Source organism: Micropterus dolomieu, linkage group LG20, assembly GCF_021292245.1.
Source record: "Micropterus dolomieu isolate WLL.071019.BEF.003 ecotype Adirondacks linkage group LG20, ASM2129224v1, whole genome shotgun sequence".
In the NCBI taxonomy this organism is placed as follows: Eukaryota; Metazoa; Chordata; class Actinopteri; order Centrarchiformes; family Centrarchidae; genus Micropterus; species Micropterus dolomieu.
In genome coordinates, this window is record NC_060169.1 from 10,948,894 (window position 1) to 10,966,954 (window position 18,061).

General features: G+C 40.8%; 2 protein-coding genes across 2 annotated transcripts; one reads left to right on the forward strand and one right to left on the reverse strand.

Annotated features, from left to right (window-relative positions):
- The first annotated feature begins 865 nt into the window (after positions 1 to 865).
- Positions 866 to 3,078, forward strand: LOC123958820 (putative ubiquitin carboxyl-terminal hydrolase 50). The gene is made up of 6 exons (XM_046032475.1): positions 866 to 1,067; positions 1,152 to 1,347; positions 1,459 to 1,683; positions 1,824 to 1,966; positions 2,201 to 2,336; positions 2,533 to 3,078. The coding sequence occupies exons 1-6, from the start codon at positions 883 to 885 to the stop codon at positions 2,719 to 2,721; spliced, it is 1,074 nt and encodes a 357-aa protein (XP_045888431.1). The 5' UTR covers positions 866 to 882; the 3' UTR covers positions 2,722 to 3,078.
- usp8 (ubiquitin specific peptidase 8) lies at positions 3,032 to 14,840 on the reverse strand. The gene is given in 19 exon segments (XM_046032474.1): positions 3,032 to 4,643; positions 5,060 to 5,192; positions 5,429 to 5,571; positions 5,701 to 5,937; positions 7,025 to 7,235; positions 7,326 to 7,547; positions 8,517 to 8,815; positions 8,997 to 9,071; positions 9,973 to 10,464; positions 10,572 to 10,858; positions 11,430 to 11,571; positions 11,715 to 11,877; positions 12,098 to 12,269; positions 12,376 to 12,418; positions 12,890 to 13,028; positions 13,142 to 13,227; positions 13,366 to 13,510; positions 13,726 to 13,902; positions 14,594 to 14,840. Coding segments are annotated over 18 exon segments (3,252 nt in total). The 5' UTR covers positions 13,830 to 13,902; positions 14,594 to 14,840; the 3' UTR covers positions 3,032 to 4,484.
- Positions 14,841 to 18,061: the final 3,221 nt, after the last annotated feature.

Here is an 18,061-nt window from a genome sequence, read left to right on the forward strand (position 1 = left end):
ACAGTCCTTGCTCTCTCTCTCTTGCCCTCCTCTGTGACATGAGCTCAGGGTTCATCTGTAACATGTTTCTGTACTGTCCAGAGCAACTCCAGAGGCAGAGTAGGAAACCTGTAGTTGAGCAGGTGGTCGGACACCTGCTGAGACCTTTCTGCAGCCACAGACACCCAGTTCAGCTGGACAGCTCTGCCTGGATGGAGGGCAGGCTCACAGACACCTTCAATGGCTTAGGGGTGGATATTAATTTTGTTCCAACTGTTAAAAGGCAAGTCACGGACCCCACATCACCTTCAGCTCTGCAAGTCACGCAGCATCAGCTCCAACAAGCATGTGAGGGCTCACTGTCTGAACATGTAGCCCACCTGCAGGGCTGGACCGGACCTGCTCTGTTTCCTCAGTCGGACCTGAAAGGATCAGTGGCGGATGTGTTTCTCCCAGGCCTCTGGGCGACGCTACACATCCTCTGCATCAACACATTTATGCTCCACACTCTGCAGAGCCAGGGCTCAAACAGGCAGCTCCACTTGACCGAGTTCACCAGGACTCTGGCCTCTCAGCTGGCCATGGACAGCAATGTCACTGTGCCTGTTCTGCCACAGCTGAACAGCACTTCATACCAAGAGACAAGTTTAACAAATCTTTCCAAGCAAAGGTTAGTCTTACTGTTTGTTCTAATGTCTAATAAGATCCTACATGTTTTTAGATCTTGGAAAAAAAAAAAAAAAAAAAAACGAAAAATAATTTCCCAGATCCAAAGGTGCCACATCAAGTTTTTAATGTTGTGACTACATTATATTAGGATACAATGTGCAACATTGCCCAGGAATAAGAATGTGGTTCTGCCACTGGTCTTGCAGGGTAAATACTTTCAGCTGTGGTCAGATAATGGAAAATAAGAAACAATGCCGCAGCTCTGCAGTGAGGCAGCAGAGGTGGAACAGACCAGGAGTGTGCGGTTTGGACAACTCCGGCAACTCTTGCTACTTAAACGCTGTGTTACAGTGTCTGTGTTCCACTGTGCCCTTCGTAGAGCACCTCCTCAATCAGGACACTCGCAAAGAGCTGGTAAGGTAAGACCACCCACCAGCTCTCTTTCTGACTTGCTTGAAAATTGACATTTCGTTTCCCCACCGGGTTAACCTCTGTTCATGCAGGTCTAAGTGCCGGGTGGCTGAGGTGTTTGTGCGTCTACTGGAGGAGATGTGGATGGGAAGGAGCTCCAGCTGTGCTCCTGTGGAGGCCAGGTCTGTGCTGTGCTCCATCCTCCCCCAGTTCGACAATGACTCCCAGCAAGACGCCCAGGAACTGCTGCTCTTTCTCCTCAATGCACTCCACGACGACCTCATAAGGGTGCAGCTACATTTATCACATGTGCACCATCACTCACCACGTACCTCTATGTGGCAAATTACTACACCTACAGAAAGAGTCAATCTGTGTGTGTTTGTGTATGTTTTCCAGGTTGCAAAGCGCCAGAAGTGCTCCTCAATGCGACAGCAGAGACGAGCACAGAATAGAAACTGTGCCACTGCAGCGGTGGAGTCCACCATTGTCACCCACATGTTTGAGGGCCAGCTGAGCTACATGACTCTATGCATGCACTGCGACCACCAGGCACACAGCACACAGACCTTCACTGTACTGTCACTACCAATTCCAACAGATATCATTAAGTGCTCCATTCAGGTACCCTGTAACAGCTGCAGGTGCTTGCAGCTTCCAACTTGCAACATTAAAAGCATCATCCAGACTGTATGCATGTCATATTTTAGATATTGGTGGTCTTGTTCTGTGCTGTCTCACAATTCTGTCTTTATGCTGTGCAGGATTGCCTGTCACTGTTCTTCGAGCAGACTACCCTGTCAGGAGGCGAGCAGATGCTGTGTTCAGTATGTGGGCTGAGGAGAGAAACAGCAGTCCTTACTTGTATGGACAAACCTCCCGAAATCCTCATGTTGCACCTGAAACGGTGGGTAGAAATGTGTGGTGATGGTGATGGTGGTGGTGATACTCAAAAACACTAATTTGACATTTTAATAATGGATGATTTAAGTGAGCATAAACATTCATCAAGTTGTGGCCCATTCTTGTGAAGTACATAAACTAACAGTGCATTACCCTGGAAATACTAGAGAGCTAATGTTGTAGGTATTATCAGCTGTAATAGCTTCTTAAACCCATGTGATCTTTATCTCCTCTGCAGGTTTGGTTGCAAGGGGAAGAATCAAGTGAAACTGAGGACTAATGTTTTCTTCTCTGCGACACTCGATCTCACCCCGTTTCTATCCAGCTCGATAGAGAATACCTCATATTCCTCTTACTGCCTTTATGCTGTTGTGGTGAGTAAACACATACACACATAAATTAATTTCAAGATGAAATATCTTTTGATGGCAGTAAATTGTATCTAATGGCTGATTATTTAAACACGGAAGGTGTAGGTAGACGTTTTCATGTTTTACACTTAATTTTTTTTTTGGAGTGACAGAAAAAGTTTGAGAAGCACTGATCTAAATGAACTCTTACTTTCTCTAGAATCATATAGGTAATCTGAACATGGGTCACTACACAGCTCTGTGCCAAAACACCCTGACCCAGACCTGGCACTGTTTTGACGACTCAGCGGTCAGAGAGGTAGAGGACAGCCTGGTGCAGTCTCCAAATGCCTACATGCTGCTCTACAGCCGCGAGCCTTTTCAAAAGCCAAAGATTCATGGACTATGAGTTCTCTGACTAAATCCATGAGCGGACTGAGCTTCAACTTCCTTTTTGTTGTTTGGGTTTTATCAATTATCTGCTCCTCATTGGTGAACTTCCAGTCAGACAACATCTCTGATGCTTGTTTTTTTTTTAACCTTATTCCAAATAGATTTAAAAAAGATCAACTGTTGACTTTTGTGCCATTATTATAGCCAACTGTTGTAATGTTTGTACACCATATTGTCCTATAACTTCACCAGAAAAGGGATTAGAACATGGTTTATGTGGCACCACTATAGCTTATAGATTCTGAAACAATCACAGGCACAAACACTAATTTGAAGCAGTTTTAATAAATAGTCATGAGTAGTTTGAGGTTAATATAATTGTTATATCTGAAACAATTGTTTAGAGCATTAGGAAATAAAATAAACATGTACAAGTAAAAAGAAAAAACGATTATGATCTCATGCTAGGCAATAAAACTGTACTCAGGAAGCACAGTATCAAATCCTGCCACCTCAGATCTGTGGTCCATTCAAAACAATTATCAGTATAGTTTGTGCTTGCCCTTGTCAGTCGGTCGGTCAGCAAGTCAGGCATCAAATGGTGACAGTAACGCACTCCTGTCAAAAGTCAATGAGGTCAATTTCTCACGTCTTCATATTCTCATGGGTCAGTACTAAATTTAATCAGATAAATCAAAATTCCAGCCTCCTAGAAACATGTTCCTTCAAAACCAGCATCACTTGTATAAGCCAAGAAGGCCACGTTATCCCAGTAATTGTTCCTCTAAATACTTTTTGTGTTTGAATATAATAATGTAAAGAGTTAAGTATGTTTAACAGAGAATTAATTCTACAACAAACTTTATAGAAGCAGGTACGTTTTTTTTCTGTCACTGGCAGGACCGAGTAAGACGGACAAGATCTCAGCTTCAGTATCGTTTCAAAGCATTCTGATTCGTCTGCTGTTAAACAATGTGTCCTACATAAACAACTTAAATTGATTGCATATTGTGTAAGTGCAAGAATTGGGCTAATATGAACAAGCAATAATCTCAGTTCCTGCTTCTCTTTATGAAGAACGCCAAATTCTGCACTCACTTCCACCACCTTTAAGATCATGTCAAACATCAAAAGGCTATAGAGTTAAACCCCTAAAACATATGGTTTGACTTTATGAATATGGTGATACCATGATGGCTGCTACTTTCAAGAAAAAAAAAAAATTATAATTTGGTCACTTAACAGATAACACCTTGTCCTCAAGTATTTACATTTTTAAATGTGCAACATCAGCAGTGGTAAGTATGTACATGCCATCTAACTGTTAACCCTGGTGTATACAAGGAAAAAGAAAGCTCAAGATCAGTTCTGCGATACGGCCATCCACACTGAGTGCAACAGAAATGACAGTGAAGAGCATCTGAACCAGCTGTCAGCCCTACAACACAACCATCAAGGTATAGAAGTCAGAGAAAAGGAGCATCCGTTTAGTCTCTAGATTATCAGTAATATGAACAGACGGCATGTTTAACAGGTATAAGGTCCTCTAGGAGCTGAAGCATTGCACAGTGGGCCTGCACCTTTCTCCGTTATGCGCCAGACGGGATCTCATAGCCACTCGCTCGAGTCAAGTCCTTGCGCGCACACACACGACTAGTTAACACGTAACTACGTGCACCAGGTCCTCAGAGCTGTGATTTGAAAAAGAAAAAAACAACCTCTAGGCTTGAGCGTCGCTGCCCTGGTGTAGAATTCTCTCTCCGTGTGCTACAGCCTCCATCACAGGGTGGAGTAAAACAGGATGTAGGCTGCAGAGGACTTGACGGAGGAGGTGGAGATTTCAGACACCTCGTGGTCATCGAACTTGTACCAGCGCTGTTTCAGGGCATTCTTACAGTAGGCTGTGTAATGGCCGCCATCTAGACCGCCGTAGTGGTTCTGGTAGTGGAAAAGAGGAAGGTTAAGCTTATTTAAACAGCAAGGTAACACATATTTACATCACTTATAAAAACTTTTCAGAGTGTGCTTAACTTATACTTGATACTTATAAAGACAAAAAAGTGTCAAGTGTCCAAACACATTGCTATGAAAAGTAGAAGTAGATTATTGTCTTATTTTCCAACAACTTATGGACCCTGCCAACCAAAGGTCTGACAGCTTTATGAAAGAAGTACAAAATATACCTACATAGCAATAGTAATAATACTACATACATTGTCTGCATTTCTTAACCTTCTTTTTATGACTGTATTGAGCATATTTCTCTTGTTTTTTGTTTTGTCTGTTGGCATAAGCCTACAGTCTTTTGTCCACCCAATACACTTCACAACAGAATTAATTTCACTTCTACTTACAGAAACGCCATACAGGTTGTATCTCTTCAGGCTCTGTTTGGGTCCAATGACGTACTGGGCCAGGTCCAGATTATCTAGAGGGAAGTCTACAGATGTCTGCAGCTTTTGCTTCCATCTTCCCTCAAAGGAGAATCTGCAGGAAATAGACACATGAAAGAAATATCGGGTCAATGTGGTAACACTGAGAAGAAGGCCAAAAATAAAAGTCCAAACTAAAAATTCAAAAATTCTTGGGACTGTTTCAAAGTTTCCTCATCTTATTTCACAAACAGTGAAAGTGCAAACATCAATTAAGAAATAGTATTACTAAAAGTAAAGAAGAATTTAGTCTTGGTCTACATCATTTTAAATGTAAACATCGCTACAGACCGTTTTAAGTGCACCAGGAGAATGGGTGGGACCTTCCAGATCTCGAGTTTCTTGGTGGAATCTCTGTGGGCCTTGCAGTGTCTGCAGAACACCTTGTTGTTGTCGGTCAGCTTCTCTTCCTTAGAGAAGAGCCTCAGACAATCCTGCCAAAAAGCAACAAACATTTCAAACTTAATTATTTTAATAATTTTTCACTGCCCTCAACAATAAATCTAAATGCTGTTACGGCAAGAACACTTTGTGCCTCAGTAAAGGACATACACATGACCGACCTGCAGGGAGCACTTGCTGGTGGAGGCCAGAGGCAGTGACAGGTACATAAAGGTCTCAAATATCCGTGACTTTCGATGGCAGGTCAGACACTGCACAGTGGACTTGAACTGCCCCTGGAACAGCGCTACAATGATGGATTCGTTCAGCAGCTTGTGTTTGCTCCATGCCAGGTCGGCTGCCATCTGATCATCCAGATGGTCGTTTTCCTCCTCCTTGTAACGCTTTCTGTTGTCCGCCTGACACCAGAGACGGAGAAACAACATGATGGCACACAGGAACAACTGCAGCCCACTAAAGCAGATACAGACTACCAGACTATACTGGTCATAATTATACTACTGCAGTTAGCACTGAAAAAAAAAACCCACAGAACTCACTGAGAACTACAGACTGAATTTCTAAGTGATAAACTTTGTATTCAACACCTAATAATCAAAATCTAATCTCTTTCAGTTTCATTAGCATGCAGTTCAGCCAGTTCACTCTCGTTAGAATAGGCAGGAAGATGTGAAAGGCAGGTGAAAACTTGCTAGTTAATATCTCATCAATTACACGGACTGATTTATCAATTAGCCTGGAGAGACAAAGTAGACTGGGTCTGGGAAAGCCTGAGGGCAGACAGGTCTGAACATCACACAAAAGGGACTTGATGAGATGGAGAGTGTGTCATGAGAAATGCATGTCATCAGCTGTTAAAACCCAATTGGCAATATCCTTTAAATTTGAAAATCTGAATAGCTATTTATGTAAAATGGGGTGAAAGTGCTACTTCAACTCAACCCCAGGTGGAGACAGTATCACAGTATCTCAAAGCTACCAAACCATCTCCTCTGAAAGGTTAACAGTGGCCTTTGCTAGGAAAAATGTCTTTGAAAAATGATCAGGTTTTACTGTTTTGTGTAAGTTTAAAAATAGAATAGTCTTTTCACCAATTCACCTAGTCCTAGCCTCCATTCAAACGCACGTGGAGCCAGCACAATCAGTCAATACAGGCAATGAGGCATGTCTTGGGTCTACATGCAGAGGTTCTGACAGATGCAGACACGCTACACTCACACTGCTGCAGGTGGACCAAGGACACACAGCTATTTACTTACTCTCTAATTTGCCATCAAAATGAAACCCATTGAAAAAACAGAAAGAAAGAAAATGATGAAAGACTAAGTTTTATTATTAACAGGCAAATGTGCAACAACATACAGGGGTAGTAGAAAGCAAGCCTTAGAAAGCCATGGTTAAAAGGAATAAATTACTCATTATTTATTCACTCAATATTTAATTCAAAGGTGAGTTATGTCTAAGAATTGTAAGTGTGTACACTACCTTGTTGAGATCCTCATGGAGTCCATCCATAAGGAACAGCAGCAGCTCCTGGGAGTCTTGTTGGTCATAGCCAGCAAACTGCTCATTGATCTTGCCGATGGTGATCTTGAAGTCCCGCGGGCTGATGCACTTGTACAGACCGGCCCACAGGGCCTTCATAATCACACCAAACTCCTCCGCCACCTCCCCTTTATGGCCAAGGATGTTGGACCTGGCAGAGGAAGAGAACAGAAACAAAGATGTTAAATATTTCCTTAATTAAACCTGATTCTTTATGGTAGATAATTCCACTTGACCTGACCTGTTGATGTCCTCCAGGTAGTAATTGTTGTTGAAGTACTCAGCCATGGCAGGAGTGTTACACAGACACTGCAAGATGGAGTTCATGTAGCATGTGTTGCCCATGTTACGAAGGCCAGTCAGTGATGCGCCAAGACCACCAAATGTAGGATTCAGGTTGCGAATTTTGGCAGCCGAAGGTCGCACAATCTCTACTTTAGTATACGCTTTAGCAATAGCAGGTCTGGAGGGCAGAGGAGCACAATGAGAGAATAACAGACTTGTTTCTGCAGAGATAAGACTCAACGAAATACAATGTGTAACTCGATTATGATAATACAGTCGCCTCCAAAGGTATTGGAACTGTAAGGCAAATTCCTTTGTTTTAGTTTTTCGTGTTTTTAGATGTGAATACCAGCAAATAAAAGCGGAAATTCTGAACTCCTGTCTCATACTCATCTTTTGATCTTAAACCCAAATGTCTTCAGTGAAAAACAAAGGAATTTGCCTTACTATTCCAATACTTTTGGAGGGGACTGTATATGATTCATGCATACATTGTCCACTTATCACAGTTGCCTGAACATGACTGGAGGCTGAGCCCAGTAAGCACTGTTTCAGAAGATTGCCTGTCATATTATGTCACACATTTCGGTTAGATCTGTTCTAAATTTGGCTGAAAGCTGAACATTTTGATCCCCAGGTTACATATTACTGTTGTTTCAACAGCATCCAAATGACTATATTACATTGTGAAGCAGGTTCTGGCTACATGTTGAAATATAGTAATTGAAATGCTGTGACCATTAAATCAAAACTCAGTGTTGTCCCTGTTGGGATTGGTTCCAGGTTAACAACACAAATCAGCTTTAAATATCCATATATGCCCAGTGACCAGAAGAAAACCCCCCAATACAACAACTTGTAAAAAAGTCAACTCAACTAGTTGGCAAGATATTAAAAAATGTAATTAAATCACACAAATACAACAATATCAGAAGCTATAGGGTTGAATCAACATCTCTCTGACACACTGTCAACAATCAAAAATGTTCACAGAGGCATTATCCATTAGGCTTTATAATAATTTATAATATACAGGGATTTTTATTTTTTGGTCACTCAGTGTATGTTATAAGTTGCATTGACAAATCATACCAAGCAGATATAACACTGTTTGCCTGGTGTATCATAAAACATCTGTGAGCCTTACTTGGTCTCTCTGTTGATGGTGGGTATGACAGCAGCAGTGGTCGGGGCGGTGGCTTTCTTCTGGGCCTCCTCTCTCAGCTCCTGGCTGATATCAGGGGAGGAGTAAGAGCGTTTCAGTTTGGACTGTTCCCGCTCTTGTTCACGGCTGGTGTCTGGCTCAGCGGGTTGTGCTGGTTTCTGTTTGACTGTTGGCGGTGTGGAGGGTGGGGTCTGGGGAACAGTGACCTCAGGAGGGTACAGGTGGACACGGTTGGTTGGGGAATGGTAGTAGCGGTAAGTCCCAGTCACTGTGTCAAGGAACTAGCAAAAAAATTGGGGGGGGGGGGGGGGGGGGGGGGCGTGACTCAATTTAGAACAATAGGCAGAACAAATCAGGCGTGAGAAAATAATTATTTCTCAGTTAATAGATAGCCCTTTTTAACTTTTATCTTTCATCTTCAAAAACACCAAAAAGCGTATTTCAGGTTTAAACATCTGGTACCTTCATCCAACCAACAGGAAGGCCCGGCACACTCCTACCCATCTCCTCACTCCTTGCTCTCGTCAGGGGCTCCCTCTGTGAAACACACACACACACACACACACACACACTTCACTTAAAAGTTCTTTACAAAAATAATTATGACAGAGTTTCAGGGCAACAGGTGTTTCTGAAGCCCAGTGTCTCAAACATGTCTGGCATTGTTCAACTGTATTATTCATTTACCAAAAAGTCACATTTCTGTAATGTAGAAATAATAATTGGGAAAGACAACTGGAAACATTTTAAACAAAATCAATTTGAGAATGTCTCCAACACAAAATCATCTCCAGTATTTAGATTGCATTTGTGGTTGTTGCATTTATCTATCAAATTGTTTATGATTTGGGTCTGTCATATACTCCACTCTGACTGACAGTGACGCAGGTTAAACACATGATGGCAGTCTAGCTTAATGAGTCAACGCGAGTGAACCAGCTTTGGTCAATGGGCATCTACAATACATTAGTAATGGAAATGAGAAGGATGGAAAAAAAGTTAAACGAATATGAATTAATATCAATGAAAAGACTCCCAGAAAAGAGAGAACGAGAGCTGGACAATAAGAGTTAGTGGGTGAGACGTGAGAGTGTAAGCCTACAGAGAGAACTGAAAGGGAAACTTAATTGGTACTTCTGTAATGTAATTCAGGGTAATTATATGGTTTAGCAGAAGTGTGTGGAACCACATTTGCAGATACCAGCCATCTCTGTGTCAAATGTGGATTAAATATGCATTTTGTAGACCCACAACTTACATGAGTCAGCTGTATAAAAGGGGTATAACATTATTAGATCTTTTATCTTTAAAAATAATATATAGCATAAATGTTAAACCTGCCTTTAACATTCATTTTGTTTATGCACCTTCCCACAAACTATAGGGTGAAATGTAACACCAAACTGTAGTGGTAAAGAACACAGACAAGAGAACTCACCTTAATTTCACTAACAATATGGTTCGGAATAGGGGAGTCCAGAGACATACTCTTTGAGGGTGTGTCGGGGTTCTGCTCCTTTCCCCTCCTCTCTCTGTCCTCCCACACCCTGTTCTCTTTGACTTCCTCTTCTTATGCCTTCTGCCTCTCCAGTTTCTTTTTCTCATGGTTTCCATTCCCCTCCTCTTCCTTCCTCTTCTCACTATCCTCCCTTTCTTTCAACTGCTTCTCCTTCTCCCGCCTCTCTTCCTCCAAACGACGCTCCTTGATGCGTTTCTCCTGCTCTTGCCTCGCCTTCTCCATCACTGCCACCACCTCAGAGTGTATTTGACTTTGTTCTTCTTTAGACAGAGACGTGTTGGAGATTAAGGGTGGTTTGACTGAGCGGTCAGGAACAAGTGGTCCATTCTGGGCAGAGTCAGTCTCTGACCCGTTCTGGCTGGGCTTAGGCTCATCAAACACCTGGACAGAGGGTTTCTTGGTACGGTCAAACTGGGACAGGAGAACAAGAGGGTTAAACAAAACATGAGTGTGGTTTGGACACACTTGAGAGTCGTAATGTTTGGTTTTCTTCAAAAGTGTCAGGGTAGATACAATACCTGTGGGAAGGCCTTGGCTGTTGCAGGTGTCTGGCTGGATGTGGGTGCAGCAGGGCCCTTGTTACTATGGTCTAGCCCAGAATTTGTGGAGCCTGCAACGGGCAAACCGATAATGTCTGACAACCTGTCAGTAACCACAGAAGTTTTGGATGCGGGGGGTTCTGCTGGCACAACCCCGTTCACCAGCACATGAGTGGAAGGTTCCTGAGGCTCGGGTGTTACCTCAGGCTCTGGTTGAGGTGGGGCCGGAGGCTTTGGTTCCTCTAGGGATGGGTAGCTAAAATTCACTGTTGAAAACATAATTAAATTAATTCAAGAGAGAATGACTTGCTTAGAAACATTAGACTAAAGAGTTCAGCTACACTGTACTTAACACAAGCCTTTACACTGCTACTGGGAAAGAATGGAGGTTCTGAAACTGGTCATAATGTGCAATATAGTTTATGTAGGAACATTTATTTTAAGAGCCTTTCAGAGCCTCTAAAATGTGCTTTGGAAACTATTGTGTATATTTATTACACACAAACAGTTTCCTATAGCAAGAGACCAGTAAAACCTGGTAACAGACGTCATTTATTTGGTGTACTGACGTTACAGGAAGGGATCAAATTCAGAAAACATAAGCACAGTGTGGGATGCAAGGTTCAGGAATAGATTTTGTGGTGAATCTGAAATCTAAAGTATGACATTTTGATAAAATCTGGGATGGAATAAAGCACACTTTATTTTACGAATGTACTGATTTTCTTTGACAGTTTCTTAAAATAAAATAACAGCTACATTAACACTAACCCTGGCAATAAATAAATAACCAACTAAAAATACATAGCTTGTAAAATGCATTCTGGTTATACTCACACTGAGGGAGGGTGCTGGTGATATTCTGCCTAGGGGGCCGAACTTTAGCGTTGGTTGTGTACATAGGGTAAAACAACAGCCAGTTCTCGTAGCCTCCCTCCAGCACCAGCGGCTCACTACGCAGGAAGGTGAAGCTGTCCCACTGTGGAGTGTGCAAACACATTATTGTACCTCACGGGAAAATTCTGCTGGTGTAATTCATACTATACAGTCACACACAGGCAAGTATGCGCGCACGCACGCACGCACGCACGCACACACCCACACACACACACACCCACACACCTTAAACAGGGCATCTTTGAGGCTCCGCAATGTAGTGCCCAGTGTAAGGTCAGTGACAGAACTGAACCAGTCCAGCAGGACTATATAATCCACAAATCCCCTTCGCTTCCAATGCTCTTTGGACACCTCTGGAAGCTTTGCCTCAATCTGATTCACAGTGATTCTGAAAAGGCATGATGATATTTCAGTTCAGGAGATCAGGTTTAGCAGTTCAGACTTTCTTCTGTCATTGTTTGACAATTAATGACAGAAACAGGGCAAACAGAAAAACAAGTTAATAGAAGAAATTAGATTAATTCATCCTATCACAACCAAAACCAGATTACACATTCAGTATCAGATCAAAGAAACAACCAGGCCTTGTCCCCAAACCCTTTTCTCACCCTGGGCTAATAGCCTCTTCAGGCACGCAGATGCAGGTCTGGGCGGGGACCTGAATGTGAGACTCTTCAAAGTCTGTGTGGCTGCGGGCATCCATAACAATTATTGTAATTGTCTGGTCCTTCATCATGTGGAAAAGTTTCTCAGCTGTGATCCCACCAGCTGGCCCCGCAGCTAACAGATAAAGTCATCAAATCAACACAAAAGACTATACTTCATGGGTACAGGACTAAACATAATGGCAGGAAATTTCAGACTTCTTTTGTGTTACACTGCTTACATTTTGATGTTGCAGTCTTCAGCTCATTCTGTTCTCCATTTACCTGACATACAGACATGAAAGAAATCGATGCTGAAACCATCATCTTGTTAATACGCTAACAATTTTGATTTGACTGATTGGATTGGGCTTGATTTCTTCTTACATAAAATACCTCAGAAATGATAACGAAAATACCATTACTTACATCAATGCCTTTCATATTTGTTCATTAAGATAGTAGTGTTATTACTGTTATGAAGCGAGAGTAGATTGAAATAAAACCTAACCAAGTTCATTTATATCATAGGCAGAGAAAATGTTTGAAGGTTTAAATCACATTTTCTTTCCCAATAGGCACACAAATGTGCGGTAAATGCTTTACTAGACTCAACCAAAAACTTGCAACTTGCAAAACAACACTTTTAGACACACAGACTAAAATAGTTCTCATTTAAATGAAGCATCTGCCTCATGTTCACTTTCTTTAATATGAAGATACAATGACAGTATATTCATTATTTGACATTGCTACCTTTTTGCTGTCCTTCTTTTTTACTGATGCTTTTGGAGAGCCTCGACCAGCATCTTTCTCTGTTATTTCCTCCCTCCTTTTCTTCTCCTCTTGTCTCTCCTTCTCCTCAAGTTTTTTTCGAACCTCTACTTCCTCATACCTGTTTAAAATGTAAAGATTACACGATTACACGCTCATGTTCTGGTGTCCTAGCTTGCAGCTTGCGCATTACATAATAAGGTGCGTACAATGTAAGATAACAAAGTCTCCAACCTGAGTTTAAGGCTTTCAGAGAGCTTCTCGGCTTCTTCAATGGCTTTCTTAAAGCTGTTTGGCCCAAGCATGGTCATGTAATACTCCTTTGTACATTGGAATAGCAAAGAGTTACTCAGAAATATTTTTCCTTTACTCAAGACATTTATTTACATAAGAAACACTACACCTTTAGATTAACAAAGAAAACACACAGATTACAATTTTACAATTATTAACTATACCGGTTGCTGCTTGAAGTCTGGTCTCTTCTTGATGATGTCATATACTGTTAAATACTTCATGTACAGCACATAAGATTTCTCCTCATCTCTGTCAAGGCGACACTCCTCTGCCGCCTTGAAGATTTTGCAGGCACTCTGAACATAGCTGAAACACAGCAAAAAAAAAACAACAACTTTTGCAATGTCCGTATTTGAAGTTTGACTGAGGACATTTGTTGCATTTTCCCCCATCTCTAGACAGAGACAAATTCACAGTTGCTCTGTGTAATGAGTGTGTTTTCCAGGACTTTTGATTCATTACATCATTGCTGTAGGCTAACACACTGGGTTGATACCAGTAAACATGAAACCTGACGTTACCTTCTGGTGCTTGTCTTGTCTGGCTTAATTTCAGCCTTTTTATTGAGGTCACCTAGAGATGTGGACAGATACAGCTCCTTGACCCCGGTGGATACTGCAGGCATCTTCGCGGGTTTTGTTCAGTCAAAGCTCACAGGCAGGCAACCGGTCTGTACTGTACACAAGCTCTGAACATCTCTGGAAACATGTGACATGTGATAGCAAAATAAAGTCAACACACGCGGTTTCGAAAACATTCAACAATTCCTGTTGCAAATCGCATCTATTAAACATTTAACGGTAAGTTACTGTTTGCTTCCAATATTATCAGTCACGTCTCAGTGAAATTACAATTAAACGAGCTTTGCTGTTAGCTGCTATTAAGCATTAGAAAATGGACGGAATAAGGACCATTACAATGAAAATAGGATGTCGTCGATTATAAGTTACAACTTGCGTTAGCCAAAATTAGGTAGCTTCTGCTTGTAGTCAGCTGGCGCACGTAACTTAACGTTAAGTCAACATGGACGACAACAACATGAAATAGTTTCCTGGCTAATGTTAGCCGCGACCATTTGCCATGACTGGGTGACTGCTGGCCAGCCTACGAACAACTACAAGCACAAACCAACCACTGGGTTAATATAAACACCGTTTACCAAATTAAATGTTAACGTAGCCGTGTTACCTTTCACGTTAGCCAGCTAAGCTAGCTACGTCAGTTAGCAAACTACGCTCTGAGCTAAGTTGAGCGTTAACGTTAGGTTAGCTAACAAAGGTTGTCACGGCTATAATCACATTTAGCAGTAAACAGATGTCCCTTCGTAATAATGCCGACACATACACAGTGGACGATTGTTTAATAATATAATGTTAATTAGAATATTACCTCTTTCTGATCGGTGCTTACACTTTAGCTACTTTTTTTTGACAGCTGACTCCTTGTTCCTCCTTCTCCTCTTCTTCTTTGAGGTTTTGCGGCAGCTGGCATCCTTAATGTTGCATTACTGCCACCTTCTGGAATTAATTTGCTGCTTCACTGACCACTTTATCTGTCCTCCTGTCCCGTACCATCTCAGTACTGCCCCATAACAGAGACAAAGAAATCTCCACAGTCCTTTTTATTCATGTATAATAGCCCAAATTGTTATAGCTCAGTGAACATGCCCTCACATCTCCGGTATGATGTCATCACACATTGTGGAGTTTTTCAGATTCTTTTGCATTGTTCAGAAAAAACAGTCTGACACATTCCTGTGATGTGCAGGCCTAGTGTTCAAATGCCTGTTCTATTGTGATACTGTATGTTGTCCAACTGTTCCCTGTATATATGTTTATGTCTGCTTTGTTTTGCTGTTTGTCTCTACTTCCTGTGAATTTGGAGAAGATTAAGTAGAACCTTAGTCATTCCAAAGAAATTTAAGGCTTTAAACTTTCTGTTTCTTCCCCTTCTACAACCCATATCCCCCCCGCATATACATAACCAATCTCAGCTCTCCTTAAGCAATACCAGATGCTATTCCCCGACCTTTAGTCTACTTGTGGAGTGGGCCAAAAGAAATGTGAAATACATTATGCAACACAGATCAGCCCAGTAGTCGCATACAGTGGAAAACAGCAGTTTATAAAGGGATATATAAGGCACATCTTTATCAAAGCAAAGCAAGCATATATAAATATTTTTTAAAAAGGGACAGTTGTATATAAACTACTAGTTGTGTCTGTGGAAGATCGTGGTCTAAAAACCTAAATGAAACAGGACATAATTTTCTGTCCAATTACATTGTTGTCTTGTGCAATACATTGTGGGGATGGCTTAAGTGGCATTGAAATGAATCCATATATCATAAATGTTTTGCAATCTGTTGTATGTTATTGTTTGATTGTGAGATCAAACTTTTCAAAACATCAAACATAAACCAATAAAGAGTTTATATAGGGTTCAAAGAGCATCCAGAAGAAGGAGTTTTGCTTTCCATGAATTTGTATTTCAATCGCTTAAAAACACAATGTTAACAAAGCACTGCACAGGAATAAAATAAAACAAAAATACAAAAGCAGAGCGGTGGTGTCTTTTTCAGGAATGTCCTGTTAACACTCACACACATCCACAACAGGAAGCTTTTGTGTCAAAATCAATAGACAGAACAAATACAAAACATAATAAAACATCAAATTTCAAAGAAATACACAATCATACACAAAACAACAAATTATAAAGAAATGCAAATATAAAAGAATGTAAGTTTAGTGGTGGTAACAAGCGAAGGGCAAGTGCTGCTACTCTTAGATTTATATTGCCAGTCCAGATATCAACCTTCCAGTAATAAATTAAGAATGCTAAAGGGAAAGAAAATAACAATATAAGTAAAAATGAATTGAATCAGTTATTATTCTACTACAGCTTGAACTCTTAATTGAAAATATGCTAAAGTTGCTGTTACCATGAGCCAGCTATCAAGTTTCTAAACCTAAACCTACGCCTAGCTCCTGTTTCTCTTTTTTCACCATCATCATCAATTTTCTTGCCATTATCAGTGTCTCTTTTCTGCTCCTACTCATGTCCAACTAAGTGATCAAATCCTCTGTCTATGCATTGTTTCTGACTTTTGGTTTAAATGATCAAACCCAATGTTGTTTCTTGTGATTGGCTGATGTCATGTTTATACGTTCAGCTTATTTGAATAAAAGCAACAGAATAAGATCCATCAGGAAGCACTTTGACTTTGATGTCACAAGGCAGTGCTAGAGCTTCAATTTCACAATTATGGTTAAACCTGCTTTCATCAGGTTCATACTCACAGATGTAAAGGCTCACAGTGAGCACAATAGTCACAGTGTGCTCTGCGCCATATCACATAACACTTACTTCTCTGTATTGTACCACACACACACTTACCATTACCTTAGTCATTGCCTGGTACTGGGCTTCCTGTCTTCAGTGGGATCAAAAGTCTGTGAAGCAGTTATTGCCCAGATTCAAAGAATTTTGACCTCAACTGTAATTCAGAAAACTTTCAAATCATTTTTTGTGGAAAACAAATGTACTGCCCATGTTTTAAAATGTAACTAGTTTAACAGAAAACATGTGATTAACAAATTTAACAGTTTGTACTTAATGACAGAAACATTGTGTAATAGAGCTGATGACTTATATCTGCTGAATGTGAGTAATGTGTTACAAAGATGTCTTTTTGAAAAATGCTGCTGTTTGAATCCAGTACAAGAAATGCACCTATGTGAATGAAAGGCCAAAAATCTACATTAAAAATGATGCTGAATTTTCCTGGTGAAAAAGCTGAAACAAGCGTGCGCATGCCAGATTCTTACAGGTGCTGGACAGAAAAACAAGTATGTCTGACAATCACATGTATATGGTGCTAATAAATAATGAAGTGTACATGCCCTGTTTCTACCTAATGAACTTTCTGAAAATCAACAGGTTTATTAATTCTGCAGGTTTAATATTGATGAACAGGAGTACAGATTTCAAATGGCTTAGATAAACATCCTCTGGTGCTTTATTAATTTCATTGAATCATTTGAAAGAATTGATTGGCTCTGTGGCGACAAGTGGCCCACCGCAAGGAAACCCTGATCTCTCAGGTCACCAACTCCCGGCGCTCTTAGTGTATTATGAATTCAGATACCACTTAGAAAAAACGTTGACCTCTGAAAACAAGCTAATTTCAATACTAAGTACTGGCCTAACCCTCAGTATTAAATGTCTAACTCTAGATTCAAAAGTTTCCTAGTCCCTTCTTCCTCTCTCACTTTAGATTCCAGAGAGTAGGGCACTAAACACATAACCTGGAATTCTTAAACAAAATTATACACATACACAAATGAAAATCCATTTTAAATACATCACTCCGAATGCAGAATATATTAAATCAGTTCACTCATCCTACTCTTCTCATCTCTTTCTGACTTTAAAAAGGCCTTCCTCCTGCTCCTTTAATCACAAAATTAAGGTGCTTGTCTCTTCACAACTGTTGATATCACATTAGCAAATAGTGCCTTCTTTGCTGATCCAAACAATTATTTTGACATCATCAAAATAAATATAAAAAATGTTATTTCCAAAAACAAGTTTTAGAATTTATTTATTAAAAATAATATAGATTCAAATGATGAAAACTCTTGACCCTCCTGTTATCTTCACACCACCTTTCATGCTTCCCTTCATGTGAGCAAGGTACACGCATGTGTCCTCAGGGATGCCTCTTAAGGGTTGCGATACCAGCAAGAGCAGACGCTTCCTTTTTACTGGAAATCAACATCTAATCTGAAATCTGAACATGTACAACCATAAGTCTCTGGAGGCCAAGCAAAGGTCAGGGCTCAAGAGACTCCA

Coding starts and splice junctions, on each gene's coding strand:
- LOC123958820 (XM_046032475.1), top strand. CDS start 883: ATGGAAAATAAGAAACAATGCCGCAGCTCTGCAGTGAGGCAGCAGAGG. Junction 1,068..1,151: donor ACTCGCAAAGAGCTGGTAAG/GTAAGACCACCC, acceptor CTGTTCATGCAG/GTCTAAGTGCCGGGTGGCTG. Junction 1,348..1,458: donor TCCACGACGACCTCATAAGG/GTGCAGCTACAT, acceptor TATGTTTTCCAG/GTTGCAAAGCGCCAGAAGTG.